The sequence below is a fragment of the Aquila chrysaetos genome, chromosome 2 (genome assembly GCF_900496995.4).
Source record: "Aquila chrysaetos chrysaetos chromosome 2, bAquChr1.4, whole genome shotgun sequence".
Classification (NCBI taxonomy): domain Eukaryota; kingdom Metazoa; phylum Chordata; class Aves; order Accipitriformes; family Accipitridae; genus Aquila; species Aquila chrysaetos.
This window is the reverse complement of record NC_044005.1, coordinates 46,979,242-47,002,810: the sequence shown is the minus strand read 5'-3', so window position 1 is coordinate 47,002,810 and position 23,569 is coordinate 46,979,242. Positions and strand designations below refer to the sequence as shown.

General features: G+C 40.0%; 1 protein-coding gene across 1 annotated transcript in view; it reads left to right on the top strand.

Annotated features, from left to right (window-relative positions):
- Window positions 1-22,411, top strand: part of HSD17B12 (hydroxysteroid 17-beta dehydrogenase 12) — a 91,212-nt gene extending 68,801 nt beyond the window's left edge. Inside the window, exons 7-11 of the mRNA XM_029997858.1 lie at window positions 2,567-2,601; window positions 8,071-8,152; window positions 13,472-13,537; window positions 20,354-20,503; window positions 20,721-22,411. Coding sequence (XP_029853718.1) covers window positions 2,567-2,601; window positions 8,071-8,152; window positions 13,472-13,537; window positions 20,354-20,503; window positions 20,721-20,825 — 438 coding nt within the window. The 3' untranslated portion in view covers window positions 20,826-22,411. The remainder of the gene's footprint in view (window positions 1-2,566; window positions 2,602-8,070; window positions 8,153-13,471; window positions 13,538-20,353; window positions 20,504-20,720) is intronic.
- The last annotated feature ends 1,158 nt before the right edge of the window (window positions 22,412-23,569 follow it).

Sequence of the window (23,569 nt, the reverse complement as noted above, 5' to 3'; positions counted from 1 at the left end):
TTATTTTATTCTTTCAAAAACCGGTATTTTTTCTGTACATAAAGATACTGACTACTCATATATCTCTTTTCACACATCACAAGATGTAAAAATCCAGATAGGAAAAACAGTTTTGCCCTATTTCACAGATTTTTGAAATTCCTTCAAAATATTAATTTTAATGGAAACAAATGGAAGTGATGTTGAGTATGAAATTCGGTTTTGCCATCAAGTGTTTTTCTGTGGAGGGGAAAAAAACCTGTGGTATTAGAACCACAGCTGAACTTTAGAAACAGACTATTTAACACAGCCAGTGGTGAGAGACTTCTTGATTTCTACCTGAACTGTGTACCTATTGTTATATCTCAACTCTCAATGGCTTCATAGTTTTCTAATTTATACAAGTCAAACAATTATTGTAGCATGTTTTTTCTGTGGTCTTGTTGGGATATCAATAGTAACCAGCAGGTTCGTGATATGCTGTTTGAGCTGCTTGGTGGGTTGCAATTTGGATTTAGACCATGAATGCATTTGTGTGAATTTATGACAGTTTCAAATGTGGGGTCCTCTCTGCGTTACAATAGGAGGTCCGGTACTGTTTTTTCAGACCATTTATGGGTTGCCTAAGGAAAGGCAATTTCAGTCCATGTCCATATGTCAATCTATGGAGATGATATGCAGCATTACACTGCTCTGAGAGGCAAGAAACAGTATGCCGCTTTTGGCCAAGGGATCTAGGGGAGAGATTGTAAAGCTTGCACCAGATAAAAGATCTGCCTGTCTTGAACTAGTCTTAAAATCAGCCTAAATCATTCTTTATCCTTTAACATTGAAATAAATAATTGTTTCCACATCTCTCTTTTTTTTTTTTTTTTTTTTTGAAGCATTAGTGTATGAAGAAGCTCATGTATACTTAATGTTAGAGGGTTTTCTGAAGTTGCATCAGATCTGTTTGGCTTGGTGATGTTTACCAACTCTAAATACTTAGTTTGACTTCTGGAGCAGTGCTGAGAGTTAAATATGTCAACAGCAGACTTCATGAAAGTAATGTCTGTTCAACTCCTGCCTGTACAGTCCCTTATCGAAGCTGTCATGCAGCATGGCTGATGGCAGAATCTATTCTAAGTGAGAAATGCCAATAAAATACAAAAACACAGCCCTTCTCTAGCATCATCTTTGCATGTCAACTGGAGTGAACTGAAATTTTGTTTTCTTTTGCAATTTTTCTCCTTTATTGCTGAAAGGGTATGTTTTATAATTTAAAAATAAAAACAAACAAAAAAACCCAAACCCAGGTTCAGTCATATGTAAGGGCTAATGCAGTGGTGATAGTAATATGAATAGCTTGCTATAATAAGATTTGTTTCTTTGTAATAAAAGTGCTTACAGGTGTTTTGTGCTCCTGTATATGTTGATTTCTTTTTTTTTGTGTGTGTGTGTTTTTCCTCCCATACTACTCAAATGTTTCATGTTTTAAGTTATTAAGGTAATTTGGTATCAGTGGAAGGACCCTTACGTTTTGGTGCTATTAGTATTTTATTACCCCCTCCTCACTGTGTTCTGAAGAACTTTGTTGCAACACCTTTTAAAGATGTGAAAAGTGGTAACAATTTATATTTCATGTCTGATCTGTCTTTGACATCAGTGACATTAACACAGTTGGTTGGGGGCAGGGTAGTATTTGGCACAAGCTGAACTTTGATGACATTATTTCTTAAAGGCAGAAATTTTGGATTTAAATTGTATTTTAGGATGGTAGTAATTAGTAGTAGAAAAACTAACTATTTCACACTAATTAAAAATTTGCCAAAGTTTGGATCAATGCTTGATTTGTTTCCCTTGTCAGAGCTGCTTTGTCTGTAACTGGGAAGCTTGTTTTAGGATTACTGCTCTGGAGAATCTTTCAGCCAGATTGCTTAGAGTCATAACGAAGGCAGGAGCTTCCAGAGCAGTGAGGAGGTTTGCCAGGTTACTTTCCTCATGGGGCTGTAGGTTCTTCAGTGTGAAAACATCTGTGTAATCAGCAAAAAATGTTTTGGGGTCTGAAAAGTTTTCTGTAGGTAACATAATGTAGGAAACTTACCTTCACTAGTTCTCTCCAGTGCTCTTGCTGCTTCACAATTTATTTTTAACTTAAAATCAGCAGTTCAGTAAGCCTAGCTAAAATCATTGGATATTGTCTGGAGTCTTGGCATAGGTGGTAAATTTAGTCAGTCTTGAGGAAGACAGATGCTTTTTTGTGGGGAGAGAAAGATCATCCATGTACCATAGTACTCTGGTGTTTTAATGTTCTTTAGAGGCCACGGATGCTGCAGAGCAGTAAAGACATCTTTTTATTTACTCTTATTGTACTTATGCTACTAGCTGGATGGGTTCACCAGATTCAGTGCACACACTACTTGACAGAGCCAAGTTATCCAGGTAGAATAAAAATAAACTGCCTACGCAAAGTATGGTCTCTGCTTCCCCAAGCCTTGGTTGGGGTGGAGGGGGTGGCAGCTGCTTCTGGGAGGAAGGGAGGCTTCCCTCGGTCTCTGGCTGTCTGGTGTCTGCATTCTCAGCCATCACGAATGTTTTCTTTTTGCAGATGACACGATTGGTGCTGCCCGGCATGCTGGAAAGGTGAGTCACGCTAACACTATCCAGACAAAGTCATCATTATTTATAGGGGAGAATCCTTTCTTGAAAAATTCATTACTGTGACTAATCAGCCTAGTCTCCATGTTTTAATGGCAGAGTAATGCTGGGTGAGTCACGCTGATGGTGCATGAATCATCAGACGGTGGAAGCCTTTTCCACTCGATTCCCTTTTTATTTTTCCTCTCCCTTTTCCACTGTTGTGGTGATTCCTTTTAGAACAGAATTAAAAAGCCTGTCTGACTCATCAGCACTAACTCAACAACCTGCTATTCTGAGGGGGTGGTTACAGTTCCTGGGAATAACCTTCTTAAGGCTATTTCTCTAAGTCATTGTAAGTAAAATGGATGCAAAGAATATGTTTTCATTATACAGTAGGAGGTATATTGAGGAAAGGCTGTGATCATTTGGAAAAGTAGAATTGGAGACCAGCTCTTTAAAATAAGAGTTAATGCACACCGCTGTCGCCGCGGAAGACGTGTACTGACTTCCTAGCTAGCTCCCAGGTGAAACTAAAAGGTGCACGGTTTCCATGTAGTCCCTCCAGGCTGTGTTCTGGCTGATGTCGACTGTCCCAGGGCGTTCGCCATCTCTGTTGCGGTGCTAACCCCGGCTTGCTGGGGGTTGCCCTAGGTCAGGTCTGAGCTATGCTGTCAATACTGAGGAAAGCTGTGTAGAACCATGCGTGACAGTCACCACAGTATTGCCTCCAAATGAATACTGTAGGAGGAACATATATATGGGGCAAAACTCCAAATCTGATGAAGATTAAGAAAAAAAAATTGCTATTTCTTGTATCATCCCACTATCTGCGAGTCTTCATTGCAGATCGGGATTCAATTATTCAAGTGTTGCACAGATGCAGAGCAAATGTTTCACATCTAAAAAAAAGTTTCTTCATGGGTACAAACTGTCAGAGCTAGCGGCCAGTATGGGAGTCGGTGTCTAGCACATCGGGGTGATGGTGAGCTTAGATTTTTAGTTAAACAATCAGGAGATAAGAATGAATTTATTTAATGTAAAGAAACGTGAATTAAAAAGGAAGACCCAAGACAGAGCTCTGGGGCAGAGGTGTAATATTTCCCAATACAGCTGGAGTAGAGGATGAGGATTATAGTACAGTGGTGGTAGCTACTCAGGGCTTCTAAGTCAAAAGTTACTCCTTTCCCATGTACTATTATTGACAGGTAAAGGGACCTGCCTTTTGTGAAACTATTGCCCTCTGAAGATGCCAACATGACCAAAGCCACTCTGCTTTTGAAGGATTTAATGTTGTTTTGTTATAATTTTTGGAACTTTGAAGCTCTTAATTTCTTGCCTCAGTTTCTTCTTTGAAGAAATGTCGTAGTTATCCATTTGGCAGAGTTGATCTCTTCAGCTTCTCAGGACAGAATGATGTATACTCTACTTATAAAATAACCTGTGTATGTTTTTCTGTTACATATTAACATGGGTAAGATGATTTGAATGAAAGGCAGCAAACCAGGATCCTGCTGACTTCTGGCTTTGACTACCCTTGAGCACACCATGTCATGTTTCTTCTCGCTTTTCCTAACTACGTGATTACCTCAGGAATCTCAAGGATCAATAAGAGGCTTAGAAAGAAAAGGTTAACAGTGGTTTAAAAAAAAAAAAAAAAAAAAAAAAGGAAAAGTACACATCTTGAACTTTTTACTGTGTGTGAGGAGCCACTTTAAATGACTGCTCCATTTGAATGAAGGCCTTGGTTTCTGTCCCAGGGAAAAATATTTGACAAAGCTTCCATTTTCTGTTTGGTTTTGTGAAGTCAGTTGGGTTTGCAGTGCACAGCAGCAATGTCTGCAGCTGCCAACTCCTGCATAGTCATAGCTCACAGGCCATTAACACCACTAAAGAGTCTGTAACCACAGGAGGACGTGGCTGTCCAGCGAATCCAAGGGCATGAATGAATGGTAGCTATACTCCGCTGCTCTTTTGGCCAACCATAAATTTCTCACATGGGACCGCGGGTTAGGAAAAAGGGCTCCGGGCTCTAAGAATAAAACTAGACTAGGAATCCCATCGTTATTCCTCACTTGTTCAAGGAGGATAGCATGTTGAGTATATAGATGTGGCGGAGCATGCTAGAGCATCTTGCAACTAGCTATAGTGCATGCTTTTATGTATTTGAATGTTGGTTTTATGGCAATATGTTACAAGACAAATACAGAAATAGAGCAGACTTTACATGCTTTGCATCCAGGTCCGTGAGGAGAAAACACAACTGCATCTTGGTGTGTCTGTTACTTTTTATTGATAATAAACATAGCAGCATTAAATGAATGCCACTTCTGGTAATGGCGTTTAGTTTCTCTGCTGTGGCTCTTCTCCTGTACTCTGAACGCTTCAAATGACAATTTATAATCTGCAGCTTCCTATTACACTTAAATGAGCAGTTCCTCTGTAAATTTTCAGGCTCCTGTCTAAGGTGGGAACTCACGGAACTGAAAATCAAGGCTTGAATGTCTTTGGAAACAAAAAAACCCAACAACAACAAAAATCAGTTGACTGTTTCTAGACAAATATCAAACTATGGTATTTATTGCCAGGGAAGTAGCAAGTGCATAATTACATTACAGAGGAAGCTTGCTCTTTCCACTTGGCGTGCAGCTGGAGCAGGCGCTGGTTGCCACAGCAACAGGGAGATGGCTAAATATAGCCTCCCCGGTGCTGGACCACTTAAGGTAGAATGATGGGGAGGTGTGAGGGTGTGGGCCTGGCTCTCTTCATCTTAACCAGCTTTCTTTTTTTTTTTTTTTTTTTTTTTTCCCCCCCATTAACTGCACAGTTGAGTTGGATGGAGCCAAAATTTCTTTTTGCTGCACGGATGCTCATGTAGTCCTTCAGATCCCTCACTAAAAACATTTCTTCTGCAATTCGTCTAAGAAACAAAATTGTAATTGGAGTCATTGGAAGTGTTCCCCCTACACGCATGCTTCTCAGTTTCCTTTTCTCTGGAGGTTTTAAGTTATGAGCTTTTAAGGCCAGGACTGTTTTCTTTATAAAGAAAAAACACAAACCACAAAACCCACAGTGGCATTGACTGTTTCAAAGAGACCAATGCATGGAGCTTCTGCAAGGGGCTGCTATTAATTTGTTGCGTTTCCAAGAGGGTTTTCTTCACTGGGTCACATTAATTTACTGCACGTAGATGATGGTCACTACTCCTGCTGGGAAGCTGCAGTCTAGCTAGATGCTGCAAGACCTACGCTTTACAGCCTGAATGCCAGCCTCTCTTCTAAAGCTTCAGCTTGTTTCATAAGCGTGAAGCTCATGTTTATCCATATAAATGCTTACCCTTTTTTTGAATCCTGTTAAGCTTTTGTCCTCAATTAAGTTTTGTGGCAAGTACTCCTGTAGTCTGAATATGGGAAGAGCACTTCCTTTTATCGGATCTAAATTTCACTCTTTCATTTAAATAAATGTCATCTTTCTTTTGTATTCTGAGAAGATAAATCAAGATCTTGATCTTTGTCATTCATTAGTCTGTATACTCTTATCATGCCTGCTCTTAATAGTCTCTTAAATAGCTAAATTCAACCAATCTTTTCACCTCATCAATGTATCAGGTTTTTTTCTTTTTTCCCTCTCTTAAATCATCAGGTTCTTAATATTTGTCCTATATTTGGAGGGATTAAAGTGTTCCATAGACTGTAATACAAGATTTCAGTGGTGGTGGATCTGTCGCTGCCATTCCCACCATCCTGTTCTTTCGTTGGTTTTGGTGACTGCTGCACAAAAGAGAACTCCTTGTAGACTTTGTTCAGGTTTTCCAGGGAGCGGATAGTTGATTTAGAGTCCTGCAAGGTTTGTGATTAAGTCACATTATTTTCTTTAGTATGCATTGTTGGTTTTGTTAATACTGATTTTTCATCTGCCATTCTGTAGTCTGTTCACATAGCAGTCTGAGCTCTTTAAAAAGTTCCTTATAGTATTCTCCAATCTGGTAATCTCTTAAAAACTGCACGAATACTCATTTCACTGCTAATCCCCATTTGAGCTCATGAATAAATATCACAAGCACCACCTGTCTTGATATGAAAAACTTCTGGCATCCACTGTTAACATTTGCTGTTGTGAAAATTCATTACTAATTTGTGGTCTTATTTTCTCCATACTACATATTTTGATCCACAATTCTACTTTACTTCACTAACGAGTCCTGAAAAATACAACAAACTTTGGCAAAGGTGTTTGAAATCCTGAACGACTGAAATGATTCTTTTCTGTCATGTTAGCCATCTCATTTCTACAGGTGAATCAATCACAGATTTAATTCACACTTGTATCATGGCAGCAGCCATGTTGGTTTGAATCTATTGTCATGATTTTCAAAGAGCTACATTGTTTTAGTTTTTAATGGTCACTAAACTCAACTGTTTGTTTTTAAGATGATTACTTAAATCATTGTGGCAGCAGCAGGATAGGTTATACCTAGATGAATAAACATGATGAGAAACTCATATGTGAATCCGCAGGAGTTGAGCTGCATGAAGCCTACCTGCATGGATGTTCTCACTCTGCACTAAACATGGCATATTTAGTATGTTCAGGTAAACTGGCTTGAAGTTACTACAGGGTAAGAAGAAGCAGAGATGCTTCTTTCACTGTGTTGGACTGTTTGGTAGCACCTTCTAACAGCATACTTGCCCTAATTTGCCTGAAGCTTTTAAAACTAATTCTTCTTTCTACCTAGCACTAAATAATATGACTGGGTTTGTATGTAAAACTAGTCTCAGAAATAGTCATGCTCAAAATCAGTCAGTGGGTTGAGAAATCCAGGAGTCTTACTTTGTCCTACCTGCACATGCTTTAGAAGCGCTTGGCAGAGCAGGTGGTAGCTAATTTCAGACTGGTACCCTTACTGAAATATTATTGTGGAATACCTTCACTATTACTGTAATACAGCTGTAAAACAATTCTTATCTTCTGTAGTCATCCACTGAATATCTTCCATACTATATTAAAACACTTCTGTATTTGAGCAGTAGAGTCAGATACTTCCTATCTTGAAGATCCATCATAAAGTAACATTTAGAAGATGAAAGGGATTATCAAAGTGTAAACTATACAACAAACTTGTGTTGCCATTTCTGACACCTTAGCCCAAGATTTAGAAGTTGCCTTTTGGACTTACGCTGGCTTCACTCAATCGGTTTCACATAGTTTAGCCCAGTGTGTGTGTGTATATGTATGGAGCTTGATTCTCTTGCTGTATTGACCTTGGAGTTGTTCCTGGTTTATACCAGCTGCTTGAATACTTATATTGTGCTTAAAGTCATATTAGTAAGTTTCAGTTTAGGATTTGGTTGGGATTTTTAAACAGACCTTAATCTCAGTTGCATTCTAAAGGTTTTCTTTTGGCTTCCAGTAATTTTCTGAAATGTGAAAGATGTTTCCTTTATTTCATGATAATGTATCTTCGCTGCCTTTCAGATCAAAAGGGGTAGTCCTGAATATCTCCTCAGCTGCTGGGATGTATCCAACTCCACTGCTGACTCTTTACTCTGCAACCAAGGTAAGTGTTCTTTTCCACACTGAAATCAAGTGTCAAACATAAGCCAACACTACAGGAATAAATGTTTTGGTGTCCATCTAGTGGTGCTTTCATGAACTAAAAGTACGGAGTTTCTAACTTAAATTTTTCCAATAGTGGAAGCTGGAGGGTCAAGAGAAAAATGGGTACAAGGGTTTACTGGCACAGAAACAACTATTTTATATGTTTCATCATGCATTCTACTTTTACATGGAAAAGGATGCTAGTGTACCAAGCAAGCTTAGTGTGAGGTCGAGAAAGGACATTGACTAAGTTTAACACACTTTCTTATTTTGACTTTGAAGCTTTTTTCTCTGATCTTACTGAAGATATGTATCTTCAATATATATGTATATATATTTATTTAAGTAGGACTCTTCTGGTGCTTGCTGGAAGCAAACATTTGTCCTTTTTTATTAGTTGCCTTAAGTTTAGCACTTCAGGTAAAAGAAAGTATAGAGCTCTAGGGCCTTGCCGTTACCAAATAGTCAACTTCCCTTGATCTGGTGACCATACATCCTGCTAACGTAGCCTAGTACGTCATTTGCTGTTCTTGCAGTGAGTGGATTATTGGCTTATCTTCTCCCTGGCAGCCACCATATATTCCAGGATCTTTTCAGCAGGGCTGCTACTTGACCAAAATTAAGGCATGGCGTTATCCCACTCTGTATGCAGAACTTTGCACTTCACTCTGTGCCAGTCAAGAAATCTCACAATGTTTAACAATAATCAAGTTTATCAGGGTCTCTCTGGACTGAAGCTCTGTCATGTCAGCCGTTCCATCTAATGTTGTCGTCTGCAAACTTGCTGAGGGTGTGCTCTGTGTCATCATCTAGGTTGCTGATAGGAGATACTGAAGAATATGGGCTTCAGTATTGATCTGTAGGGCTCTCTGCTTGTTATCAGCCAGATGTCAAGCTATTAATCATGGCCCTTCGAGCCTGGTGGTCCAGCCAATTTTCAGTCTGGCCAGCAGTTTGTCCTTTCAGCACATATCTGCTTGACTTCTAAATGATAATGCTGCAGAACATGGTGTTAAAAGCTTTACTGAAGTGAAAATACATCTCATGCATAGAGTTTATATATATTAAAACAATCTGTTTCCCTCCTCTACAAAGCTAGTCCATTCCATTGTAGAAAGTAATTTAGTTGGTCAAACAAGATTTGCTGTTGATAAATCTGTTGACTGTTTCTGATATATCTTCTTGTTCTTTATATGCTTGGAAATTAATTCCAAGAGGAGGGCTCCATGATCTTTCCACAAACTGAGTTAAAGCTGATGGGATCATTCTTGCCTTTTCAAGGAGGGATATGTTAGCCCTCTTCCAGTTGTCAAAGACGTCCCCTAGTTTCCATAGCTTTTCAGATATTGTAGGCAGCAGACTTGTGTACAGACTTACTCTGTGTCTGTATGAGCGAGTGGTGGATCAGATGGAAGGAAGGTATTGAGAGTGCATGGTGGTAGAAGGGACGGGCGCCCTTTGAGGATCACTGCAGTTAGGCTTAATCCAATATACACAGTTTGGTCACTCAGAGTCCACTGTGTCTTTTTTCCTGTTTTTGATGTGTTAAAGCTTCCTTTTTGCTTGTAAATTGTTGATATATGTGTAGGTTAGCTTAGGGTTCTGAAAGTCTGTTTGATCTCTTGGGAAAAGAATATTGTGCTTAAGTCGCTTTCATTTTAGAAGATGTTTCTTCACCAGTCCCTCTATATTGCTTCTATATAGTCTATATATTCTATATATAGTCTATATATTCTATATATGGACTAGTTCTTTCAGCACTCTTGAGTGAATCCAGGGTGGCTCCATGGATTTGAATACATCCAGCTTCTCTGAGTAGTCCCTAAATTGTTGCTGCCTCTGCCTATCCTTTTCATTAAACAAAACCGGTACATTGAGAGAGGCATATGAGCAGACTTTGGCTATGCAAAGGCAAGAGAAGTGTTGAATAACTTAACATTTTTCTATCCTTTATCTCTAGGTTGTCTCCCTCATCCATCAACAGATGCCCATTTCTCTGAAATTCCTCCTGAAACTAGTGTACCTGTAGGATCCTTTACTGCTACCCTTAATGTCCTTTGCTAGTCTTTTCCTAGCTTGGATTTTATTCCTAAGTACCCAATAATGTTTTATGTTTCTCTTTTGTTTACTTCTTCTTGCTTCTGTCTCTCACATGCTCATTTTTTGTTCATCAAGAAGCTCCCCACTTAGCCAAACATTCCTTTTACTGAAATTTCCAGTCTTCCTCCATAATAGGCTGGTTTATTTTACCAGTTCATAAGTTACTACTCTAGATCTACATTTCATGTTAAATTTATCTGCTCTGGTTTCTCTGTGTCACTGGGACAGTTTTGACTTTCTGGAGCTGGTCTTATTTTTTTTTTTTCCAAAGGTACTTACAGGGGCTTTTAAAATGTTCCCCTGAAAGATCTCTAGTTAATGCCATAAAGACAGAATACGGGTACACAGTATGGAACTGAAGTATACGTGATAAAACTAAATGCAAGAGACATTTACACTGGTATTAAAACAGTACAGCACTACAGCTTTTTAAGGTGCACCTGGTAATTACCTTAAATACTTCAAGGATTTCAGAGTCTAAGCAGAACCTTGACAGGATGAAGAAACCTTCAGTAGTGTCATTCATGTCAGAACAGACCTATGTTTCCTCTAGACTCTCAGTGACGTCTTTGTATTTCCAGAAAGGAATTGATGCACACTATTTTATTCATACTAAAGGCAGGGATATTTAAGTTTAGAAATCATGAAAGACTGAATTAGTTTTAGCTGATAAAATTTGCTCTTGAAATAGCTGTTTCCTGAGAGCACAGTTCTTTGTTTTAATACAAAAGGTCACTTTCATTGTGGCATTGCCTTCAGCTTTATGGAATGAATTGAGCTTCTGATTTTAGTGATAATATGCCTTACACTGTGTTGGTTAGTCTTTTTTCAATGAGAATCTCAAATATTTCTTCCCCTCCTCCCAAGAAACTCAATTATAGGTTAAGTAGTCTGCCTATTCTCAGCACTGCTCTTCTTCTACCACAGCAAGATTAGTAAGCATGAAAGTGACTCCCCTAAGTAGCTATAGAAAGACTGTATCTGCAATTTCTAGGGTTTTTTTCCTCATCTATATAGAGGGGGTTTAAAGCATAGTACCCTTCAGGTCTAAGTCAATGGCTTTGGCTAATTACCAGGAACAGACGCAGTCTAACTCTTTAACCTTCCCATGGAGAATTCCCTACTTTACAATGAAACGAGACACTTTTAAAGGAATCATAGTCCTATTTTTTGACAGGTTTACCTATCTACCTGTGCTAATACTAATGAGAAGTGAAATATGAGTCTGTCCCCCTGCCCCACCTTTTAGTATTTGGGTTTGTTACTGGATATCCAAGGAGAAGAAATTTTCTTTCATGCAATGCTTATCTGCTTATTCAGAGGATGTTTACTTAGAGAGCTTTCTTAAGACTCTTTTAACTTAAAGGTTGTTGGGGTGCTAGAGCATTTGGAGGCGGAAAAACCCAACTTGTCTTGAAATAAATTCTTTGAGAAGAAAAACTTCAAAGCTTATTTGGATACTAGAAGTTGCTTTTTCTTCTCATGTAAAGTTAGCATTTTCTTTATTGCAAGCTCTTTGCAACCAGTAGAAATGACAGTCTTTATACTATTTCTCCATATTTGGAGCAGTAACTGATTTCAGGACTTGTCATGTAGAAATAGTTAGAAATTTGAATGGTCAAAGCACTTTGATCAACACAATATGGGGTGTTTTTTTAATGTATCTTTAATAGATTATTGATATACTCTGTGCAGTTATCACCCATACATCTGGCAACTGTGTTCAGGGACTGCACCAAACTATTTGCGTGTCTATGCAAGTGCCTTATTGTTGCAATAGGATGGCTAGCTCACTTGAATCATTGCTGCTAGACCAGACTTTCAGAGTCTCATTCATGTTGAGTACTGAATTTCATTAAGAACTTATACTCGGAGGAAAGGGAGAAGGAAAGAACAGTTGGACAGAAGATAAGCTTTTTTGGTTTAATGAGCCTCCTTCTAGCTTGTACATGCAACTTGAAGACGAAGAGTAAAAGGACCTACCTGCTACGCAGCAAAGTCTAGTTTTCTTTCAGATCTTGTGTATGCTCAAAAGAGTGTCTATAGAAATAGTCCAGTAGTGTGGAAGTGTTTCTGTTGCTTCTTGTGTAGGCTGAGTTCAGTGGGATGACCTTGATAGGAAAAACACTGGGCACTGCAAACTTTAAGTGCTGGTTTCAGTTAGGACTTGTGTTAATCTACTGGTGACATGGTGACCAAAGGAAGACTGTAAAGCAGGTGCAATACTAGAGTTTTGCTGTTTGTTTTGAAACTGGTCTGAAGCAACTGCTTCTTAAATACTTGAATTAATTTATTTAGTATTTACTTTAGTTTGGACATGGATAAGATAGTTTAGTTCCTTCAGTTGAAGGTACTCCATTCATCCTATTTGGCTGTATTGTTTCACTAAAACAAGAAACCATAGCAGAACCTGATATTTTGTCTCACTGGACTGCAGGAGGGAAAAGTGGAAAGGTGGTTTGGAAGAACTCGGGAAGGGAGAATCTACACTGGTTTGAACTGCTAAGTAGCCTTGGGTTATTAGGACAATACTTTCTCGGCATGGTTATGGAGGTGGCTGTATCAGATGTGAGGGCATGTTGAAGGCAGGTACTAGCATCCACCTTTTTCACTTCTTTAAACTTCTAGGCTTGTAACTTCTAAAACTTCCAGAACTTCGGAAGAGAATCTGTGGAGTTGGACTTCAGGACTAGGAAGAAGTGTCACCATAGAGTGGCATTACTTAAAAGTGTAAAGGTAGAAGACAAAGTATTTTAATCACTGTTTTAAAAAACATACACAAGAGAAACCTACTTAAATCACTCTTAAAAAGAACAAAACAACAAAAAACCAAGTCTAAGGAGATGATATAAGTAGTGAACAATGTGAACATACAAAGTCTTATTTTCCTTTTTTAACTGGGTTTTAAGTAACAAATCTAGTTCCTTTTCCTTCTAAATTAAAAAGGGTTTTATTTGTTTAGATTGAGCCTCACTTCTGTAAAAATACTGTGTAAGCACAGGGTTTCTATTCAGATGCTATTGCTCTAATATGCAAAGGTCCTTTGAAAACCTGAGGTTTTTTACTTTGAAAACAGTAAACTCTAAATAGTAATTCAAATATGCTTACAAAAACCTGCAAACTATAGTTTCCATTTTAATGTGTAGCATGCTGCATGTTTCCCTTCTTTTCTCTCTAGGCTTTCGTGGATTACTTCTCCCGAGGCCTTCATGCAGAATACAAAAGCAAGGGCATCATTGTGCAGGTGAGTAGCGTTTGTTTCATGTAAGTGTGGTTACCACAGCAACATTGGTGTCTTGGTAACAAAAGGGAATCAGCATGTTCTGTTATTCATGAATATATGACACAGATTAAGGGTAAGGATTTCCTTTTATCCCATTAGCAGCTTGCTTAAGTTACTCTGAAACAATGCGTCTTGAAGCAACAAAAAACTCAGGTTTGTGTTTTGTTTAGTTTTTTTTTTTTTTTTTTTTAAGCTGATGGTGGTAATTGAACCTTTAAATATAAAATATTCCATAAAACTGTGTGTAACTGTAGAATACATCTTAATACAACTTCATCTACTGGAATGCACTTTTGGAGTGCATTTGTACAAAGATTCAATGGGTAACTGCTCAAAAGACTAGAATGTAGCAGTCCTTGCATGTTAGTGAATCAATTGCTAGTGTAAGCATAGTAGCAAGAACAAAAAAAAAGCCTTGAAGACCCTTTGTATGTAATGGACTGATTTAATTTTCTTTAGTACTGGTTTTCCACATTACTAATGAGTCTTGCTTTTTTCCCCCCCATTTTTTTACCTTCTATGGTTTTAATTATTTTTGACAGGGCATAAAAGCAAACCAAGCCAGTCTCTCACAGCTTTATGGGATTTTGCTTTAATATCATCTCACATACTCTTGGTGTTTGCTTCCAAAATGTAGCTGGAATTTCCAGCGTTGGTCACAAACACTTGAGTTTTTCTTTACTTATTATACCTGTTGCTCTCCAGAGCAGTAGTTAGTTTGATAAAGGTGGTGTAAGATCTTACCTGTACTGTGAAGACAGTGCTGTATCTTTTTAAAATTCAGTTAGGGATCTTCTTATGAACAGGACTAGCCTATGTCCTTGCCTGTCATTCCCCTATTCTGTATGGTGGTTCTCAAAACTATCTGAATTCCAAAGGCCCTATGAGGAGTAAGGCACAAAGTTGTCTGCCTTATTTGTGTAATCATTAAGCATGAGAGCACAGCTTTTGTTACTGGCTAAAACCGTAGAGAAGTTGTTACCAACTTAAGGCTATGTCACCTTTTTGACATGCTAGATTTTTTTTCCCTTTAAGCTTACTTAGCAAAACAAGAACTTACCACCAGGAAATGTCCTGCAGTTTAGTATCCAGATGTTTAGTCCCAGATGTTTAGTATAATGTCCTGTCCCAGTTCCTGAGAGAGGATTGTGTTAACAAAAAAGAGAATTGTTGGGTGAGGTAATCCCATGCAGTCACTGGCCCTTTAGTGGGAACCTCATTTAAACCTATATTTAAACCTTATACTAAACATCCTAAGGGATGCTGTTTATGTTGGGGTCTGTTGGCAGTGGAGAGGAAGCTAGCAAAGGTGGTACCTGAAAGCATTCTAACTACTGTTGTTGCAGACCTTCTCAAGGACAGACTAGATGACATTAGTTTTATGCTAGTAACAGATTATAACTTGCTGTAGAACTCCCGAAGCATAACTTCTCCTCAGAGTGCTTGGCGCTGTGCCCTAGCACCCTGGGATGCACCTTCAGCTAAACCAATGTGCAGCGTTGAAGGATGCATAAAAAGGTAGCACTCTGAACAGGTACAGGTTCAGCATGCAGTGTCGTTTGTGTGTGGTCTCAGTTCTTGAAGTGGATTAAGCTGGAGCAACTTCTGGTGTTTAATGTCTTGTTACTGTCTCTTCTCACAAGGCTTTGCAAGTCTTTCCCTGGCTTCAGCCTCAAACTGTCCTGCAGTGGGTCAATTTTTACCATACTGCAAGTTCCTTACAGCTTTCCCTTCACTTTTACCCTTCTATATTACTTCTATCTCCCCGGTGTGGTTCCAACTGTATTTCTTGCAGAGTTAGCTTCATTATCAGACAGCTGTTCCTCCGATCCGTTTCATCTACATGCGATGTGGCCCTCTTTTTAATCTGTGGTCACGGTCTCCAAATGAGACTGAAGGAACTGGGAGAGTATTTCTCTTTTCTACATCAATAATATGAAGTCTTCTGGTAGGATTTCTTTCTTGCTCAAGCCTACCTACAAACTGTGAGGCACAGGCTCCTTCAAGACACAGCTTCACTGGCAATATAGCTGGGTGTGGGTTTTTTGCGGGTGGGTTTGGGTTTGGGTTTTTTTTTTTCTTTCTCTTGCAGGGGGGTGTGCGGTACAATATCTAAGCTCTTCCTGTGTTTTCTCAGGTAAAGCTACTGATAGTTACCTCAGTATGAGAGTATTTAGAGACAGATGCTTGCAGGAGAAAGAAGTGTTACATCTCTGAGATGTGTTGTTCCTATGTGCATTTGTCTCTTCCCAAATTTTGTCTAAATAGTACTCTGTCAGTTTGAGAGGAGAACAAAGAAGGAGCAGCTACTGTTCGTTTATGACTATGGAGTAGCTATTGAAACTGGAAAGGTAAATAACCCAGTAACTCATGCTTGGCTAAAGGCATTAAGCACGGTATGAATGTACATAGTACGGGAAAGATTTTCTAGCTTTTGGGTATGGAAGAGCTAGAAAAAAAGTTTTCAGTGTCTTACATTTCTAACATTGTAAACAAATGAAAAATAACACCTGGCTTTCTATATCAACAGTTATGTTTTCCTGTACAAAACTTCATAGGTTGTGGTAAGCTGTCTTTTTCTAACTCCCATGTTGGCTAAGGGTACTGAATTCCTGACAGCACTGCTTTTTTGCCCCTAAATGTAGACAGTGAATTGCCATTCTGAGTTATGTGGGCCTGATGACCAGTAGCTGTCACAACTTCAATTTGTTATGCTAATTTTATTGCAGTCCGTGTCCTTGTCGTCTTGTTCCAGCCTAAGTCAGTATAAACCACTAATGAATATTACAAGTACCTTCCTGTGAAGACTAGCTGATGTTATCTCCTTCAGGCCCTTAGGAAGACTGCATCCCCCTTAAATTCTTTGCAGTTCATCTCTCTGACCTTCAACAGTATAGAGCTTTTAATTCCAGACTTGCAGTTCCAGCTGAGATCACCATTTAAAACAGTTAACTTTTACCATGCCAATACCTGCAGAGTACCACTGTGTGAAAAGCAGAAACAAAGTGCAGGTGAGGTTTTACAAGTTTCTGAAGTTCAGCCTGAAGTATATCAGTTTTGCTCAAGTGGATTGCCTTCTCTGTGGAAGCTTAGTTTTGATAGTATATAGTGGGTTTTATTGCAATGTAGCCATCTTTAGATTAAAAATATATTCTTTCTGGCTGACAGGCCTACTTAATTTTACAGAGGCAGCCCAGTAGTAGCATAGGTTAAAATTCTGTATGTGTTTATATGGAGAGAAAGAGATAGGCAAAAAGAAAAGGAATGAGGAAGAAGACGACAAGGACTTCTCTCAACGCTCTTTTGGAAAAATCTCTCCCTGAAAGGTTTCTGCAGACTCTTCTGAAACTTTTGTTCTTTGAATATGTCTAAAAAATATTGCTTGTTTTTTTTTTACCCCTTTCTTTTACTCCCTTTTTTTAAACTTGAGTTAGTAATTGGCATTTTCCCTCTATACCTCATTACTATGCATAGCAAAAGTGTAACAGTAAAAACTTTCACTACCTGTTTTCTTCTACCATGTCCACTATATAAAATATCAGATCACAAAATCCTGGAAGTGTTTGTTTGAAGGGATCTCTAGACAGTTGTCTAGTCTAACCTCCTGCTCCCCTAGCAGTGGGATTGACCAGCAGTTAGCAGTGGGATTGCTGCTAACCCTGGGTCATGGGCTAGACATGGCTTTATCCAGCCAAATCTTTAAAACCTTCAAGGGTGGGGATGCTGTGACCTCTCTGGACACCCTGTTTGAGTGTTGTACTGCTCTCCTAGCAAAAGGCTTTCTCCCTAGTGTCCAGTCTGACAGTCCACAGCGAAAATTGACAGGTTTGCCTCTTGTTATTCTGTCTGGCATTACCAAGAAGAGTTTCGCTTTCATTTTCATAACTGACCTTGAAGTAACTTTAGGCAGGTATTGGGTCACCACCAGCCTCCTTTTCACCACACTGAACAGGCCCAGCGCTCTCTCCAGGTATTCCCAGAAGTGTGCTGTCACCAGACTAATGGCATTGCCTTCCTTCCTCCAAAGCTTTTTAGCTTTCTCTACAGGTCAGTTTTGGTTGCTGCAATTCTTTCATTTCCCCTTTATGTCCCCCACGCTCCTTTTCCCCACAAAGAAATGGAAAGAAACTTCTTTGGAAACACCTGAGAGTTCAGGTCCTTTAAAAAAGTAAGGTAAAATAGGTGATAAAATTGTGTAAACCCGCGATCGGACTTTTGGGGGCTTATTTTCATATGACTGTAGCATAATTAGTAGAGGCTTCTGTTCAGGACTTGAGGCCTGACTTCTTGCATCCATACAACATTGAAGACCCCAGTTTTGAGTGTTGGCCAATTTTAATAACCATCAGAGCTGTAAGCAGTAGCAAATGTTTTAAGTGAGCAAGAGACATTGTATTGACATAAACTACTTTTAAGGCATGTTTTGAAACTGGAGAGCAGGCTAGGCTTTCCCTGGATAAAGACAAGTAATTTTCTATACAGTTACTTGTCCAGGTAGTGTGGGTTATATCTGCCTGAATGCAAAATGCTAAAAGACTTTAGGCAGTGAAATTTATTTATTTCTTTTTTAATCTGTCATGCCAGTTTTAGACACAGTTCATGAATGTCTGAGCTCCTTGTGGGGAGGAAGAAGGGGGTAAAACTAACATAATGGATTTAACAGGTCTCTTCATAGCTGTTAAAATATGGCATGGTTGATAGGAAGATGGTAAATCTAGTGTCTCTGAAATAAAATACCTGTCTCTGTTTTCTGGAGAGCATTTGGGAAGAAAAAAAATGTTCGAGTGTAATCCTATGGTTCTATGTGCCTTGAAGTCTGTGGATCAATAGCTAACTAGTAGTGCTACTGTATGCTTGCTTTTTCAAGTATCCTCATGCACAATTGTTTGCCCCTTCATGCTATCCAGTGGCTTAACTGGGTAGTGCAGTTCACTTACGAAGTCTGTTTTAAGCAGAGGAAGACAGAAAATAAATCTTAACTCTAACTGTTCTGCCACTCTGTGTGGGGTTGTTGCAGATGTAATTTGGTGGTGAATAAGAAGCTCAGAATTATTTTCTTTTTTTAAAACACCAAACTAGAGATTCAGGTTAGAAATGTAATCTGAAAAATGGATGAGGTTCACATTCTGGAGCTGAAACTAGGTACCTATGCTATTATGGTAACAGAATGAGTAGTTTTCTTACCAAGCATTTGTAGCTTTTGGCGACTTTAAAGGCAATGGTAACGGCTTACACTTCTGAAACTCAGGTCTCCGTGTTCTTCCTCTTCCATTTGAAAGTGGACTCATGCAATATATTATTGAAAGTCCTATTTATAGAGAGAAGTGCACCATTTTAATGTTCTAAGGTGAAGGAATGAGCAGAGACACCAATGCTTCCTGTTTGTGGTGGTTAAATTCCTGTTGAAATGTGCACAGCTATGGGGTGGATAAACAGGCAATGAAAGTTCAAGTGGTCCTTTGCCCCCTGTGCTGTGCTTCTGAGAGTGTGATAGTAAATGTTTCTGAGGTCAAGGATGGGGAAGCAGGTTTCTGAACTGTAACTTGCCCAAATATACTGAGTTTTGAGATGGTATTCTCATTTTGAGATCCATTAGTGTGGCAGAAGTGGACACATGCTTCTCGGATATCTGTTGTAAAGGTACATGAATCATAGCGCTCACGACTGTGATGGGCAGTAGTGACTGTATGTATTGAATCACTAGTACAGCCACAGACTGTGTCTTAGGAGGTCCTTTTCAAAGTCCTGGTAAGGTTCCAACCTTTCTAAGATTGTGAGATCTGGTATGTTTAATATCTGATTAAGTGGCTATAGACCAGAGCTCTTTTGATTACTTTTTTTAGAGGCCTAGATTGAGGACAAGTTAAAAGCAATGCCAAAACCATGACTATGATTCTGTGCTTCCTAGTGTACGAGTATACATGCATTTCCCTTTCCTTCTCCAGTAGCATGAGGTGGGGATAGGTGGAATGTGGTTTTGGATCCCCCGGGCCTGTCTTGCCCCACCACTGACATGCCTTTGTGGTACCAGTGTCCCTCTGTCAACGATGAACCCGTGCCGCTTCCTCTTGCTTTCCCATTATGCCAGGGCCAGGTAGTTCTGAGACCCACTGTCACTTTTCCTGTTTCTTCCAAACATTGCTATAAAAGCCCATTAAGTGTGCTCTGTTTCTTGATCCTTCCTTCTGTCCTTGAGGTCTTCCACTCTGGTACCAATAATCTCCTTCCTCTGAGCCCTCCTGTGGAGTTACAAGCTCAATGTTCCAAGTCTCCTGGTGTTCCCCTTTCTCCTTCTTCCCCCTGCCTTTGTGTTTCTGTACAGGTGCCAAACCGAAGAGCTGTTACTCAGGTATAAAATCCCTGTCTTGGGTTCTGCACCTCCTTCCCAAGCAAACGTTGGGGGTTTACTACAGAGAAGCAACACCACAGCGTTTTCTATTAAACAAATGGAATGAAGTTTTGTACTTAGAAGGCAAATTGTAAGAAAGGCTTTTCAACCATACTCTTGCAAGAGTGGTGGTTCTAGGGCCCCAGCTGGGGGTGTGGGCTGTCAACAGACCGCTGAACTATCCTTCACGTTCCAAATATGGCCCACAAGATATCTGATTAAAAATGTTTTTGATATCGTACATTGTGATCTTAGAATCGAAAAGGCGGCTACCGTAAGCTAGAATTCAGTATACAGGTTATCTAATTTCCAATGATTTTAGCTCCCTGATGGATCTGTAAGTTAATCTGAAAGCATTTTCTGCTTAACGTGATCTTTCCTACGTGCAGAGTGTTCTACCGTATTATGTGGCAACAAAAATGTCCAAAATCCGCAAGCCGACCTTCGATAAGCCCAGTCCCGAAACGTATGTCAGAGCTGCCTTAGGCACGGTAGGCCTGCAGTCCCAGACCAACGGGTGCCTACCTCATGCACTCATGGTAAGTCTCCTTGGAATACCCAAGGATCTGGAATGTCCTCTGTATGTGTTTATTATGGAAGAAGAGTAAAGAATAATTTTGAATATTAGATGGTTTTGTTCTTTAACTTCTAATCGTAACTTGGTGATTTTTGCACATGCTGGTAAGTGTTAGATTTCACTTGGTACAGGCTATAAAAAGCTGAGACACAACGCCCGCTCCCTTTTTCTTTTTCTAGGGATGGATCTTCTCTGTTCTACCTACACCTGCTGCCATTAATTTACTCATGAAAACAAACAAACAAATACGGGCTCGTTATTTGAAAAAAATGAAGGAGAAGTAAGTTGGAGGCAACTTGATCTTGGAAGCCTGGGAGTCCTGCAGGTTCCATACCCACGCTGCAGCACCAAGTAGACCTAATGTTTTAAGTATCTTCAATCGTAGGGGTACTTCCTAACAAGCAAAACAGTCTTGTTTTGAGGATGCAGGTGAAACAAGACTGTTGACTTCTAATATTGATTTAAAAATAGGCTTTATTTGTTTATAGATATTATGAGGGGGGAAGTGCTTCAGACTAAAATTGCACTGTGCTTTAAGAAATACTTAACATGGACTTGATCAGATATTGCGCTGTTGAGGATATATAGTGTCTATCACATCTGTGTATTGTGCATGTGGGTGAAGGGCAAGAAAATAGTAGTTCTTTCATATTCCTGGACAGGTGGGCAGGAGTGGGAAGGGAGCATATTTATTTAAAAAGGTAATCTAGCACTATTGATAGAGTGTAACTTTTTCCCAGCTCAGGTTTTGGGGACTTGCAAGGATTCTGCATTGTCAGCCAGCTCATGAGCGCTCCCCTGCTTGCATGGTCCAGTATGATTTTCGGTTATGAACTTGAGGGAAATGGGCCAAACCCCAAAATACATGTATTTGCTCATCTATAAATATATACATAAAATAACATTGCAGAAAGTATTTAAATTCTTGGTTCTTGAACATGGATTCTAACTTTTCAGTAATATGTAATCTTTACGATTTGTAATAACATTTTTAAAAGTTCGGTGCCTGCTCTTTGTAATAGGTGGTGATAACACAATGTAGATATAAATGTCACAAGTTATGTGTTATGTGCTGGTTGCTATGTAAAAGATTATGGGTACTTTAAATGCAGAGCTTGAAATGAGTTACTTTCCTTGTTAGCAACAATGGTTAAATTCTTTTTGAAGTATGTATCAGTCTGTCTTTTTGGTGAGGCCCTTTGAAATGTGAATCCTGAATATTTGAGACAGCTTTAAAAACGAGAACCGGTAAACGTCTTTAAATGTAGAACAATTTTAATTTAACTGTGTTTAACTGATTTGTTTCATGGTTCTATTCCAAAATGGAGTGCTCCGGTGAGGCTGAAGTTACCCAGCTCTAGGAGACAGGGATCAGAGTACATGAGAAGTCTGCACTGCTGTTGTCTGTATTTACCTACTCTTTAAATAAAGATTCTGGTCTCGAACATTCCTTTTTATAACCATAAAGTGTACTGAAACTTACAAGGCAAATCAAATTGCAAGCAGCTACCCATGTTTTCTGTGGTGACTTCCTATGGTTGAAGAGTGGAGGTTGTTTTCTGTCCTTGAATGAATAATTTCAAGCTCTGATTTTGAAGTAAAATATGTTGTACTGAGACGTGATTTGGGGCTAACATTTCTGTACATTGAAAAAACCTGAATACCGATGCAATGGTGCTGATCAAATCTGAGACGCAGATCCTATCCCATAGTTTTCTTAATTTTTTGGAACAGGGATGGTGAAGTCAGTGGTATTAGTTCTGTAAGAGCACATGAATTGGTTTGCTCTGGATCTGATGTGGAAGCATTGGACTAAACAATCTGTATGTTTTTGACTTTGTAAAACAAATAAAATGGAATTTACTCTGAATCTTTAACGGGTTGGGTTTTTTTCCTGAAAACATTTGCGTGTACATTCAAATGCCTGATTGTCCTTTATCGTATATAATAATGCAGTGAAAATTACTGTACCGCTACATGCCAAAACCATGTTTTCGTGGCTGTTACCTATTTTACAGTGCCGATACTTTAAAACCACTGGAAGACAAAACGAACTGTTAATTAGAACTATTAATGAAGCTATTAATAAGACATAGTTATTTCCGAATAACACTTTTCTAACTCTTGAAGGTGGAAAGATACGTCCGAGGGGAAGAGCACGCATGTCCACCTGGCACTGAAGCAGCGGGGTTGGAGCCTGGGGTCATTTTGCCCCGCTGCCCCGTGTGCGGTGCTACTAGCAGGCTGCCGTTTGGGTTCCCGCTCTCCTCGGAGGTCTTCCATTTTCCAAACTGCAGCCAGGGAGTCGCTTTGTAACCTAAATTGCCTTGAGTTTGATTTTTTTGAATGTCCGCTCGCCTCGGCGACTTGAGGTAAAAATGTGTATTCGGTAGCTTCCCCTGTGCTTTGAAATAGCCGGGGCAGGGGCTGGAGAACCGGAGGGGTGTCCGCGTGGCACCGTCTCCCTGCAGCTCCGCTCCGAAGGGCGTTTTTGTCACCGATGCAAAACCCGGAGCGAGTTTTTCACTCCCGTGTTTGAAGGGGAAGAAGCGGGTGGGAGTCGAGCGGCCCGCGTCCGCTGCCCCGCGCACCGGGGGGGGGGGGGGGCACAGACCCCTTCCCCGAAGCAGGCCTGCTTCCCCGGCGAAGGTAACCGCGGCTCACGGAGCGGGACAAGGCCTGGGACAAGCCGCCTGCCTCCCCCGGGATCGGCACAGGGATGGAAGGCAGGAGAAGCAGCTCGGTTCGGGGGCTGTGGGGGGCTGCCGTGACCCGGCCCTGAGTGCAGTGTGGGGGACCCGCTTCTGGTTCCCCTCGCTAATTGTAACTTTACAAAGCTATCCTGCTCCTTTCCACGCGTGGGGAAGTAGATATGTAATTTACACAGCTAGTGAAGAGCAGCCTCTTCGTGAGAGTAGCCGCGTTTTGACGGGAAACCTTTCGTTCCAACTGTTCGCTGGCACCTGCGTGCGGGCCGGTGCCGCCTCAGGGCCGCGGCCCAAAGCCTGCACCCGGGGAGGAAAGGGCG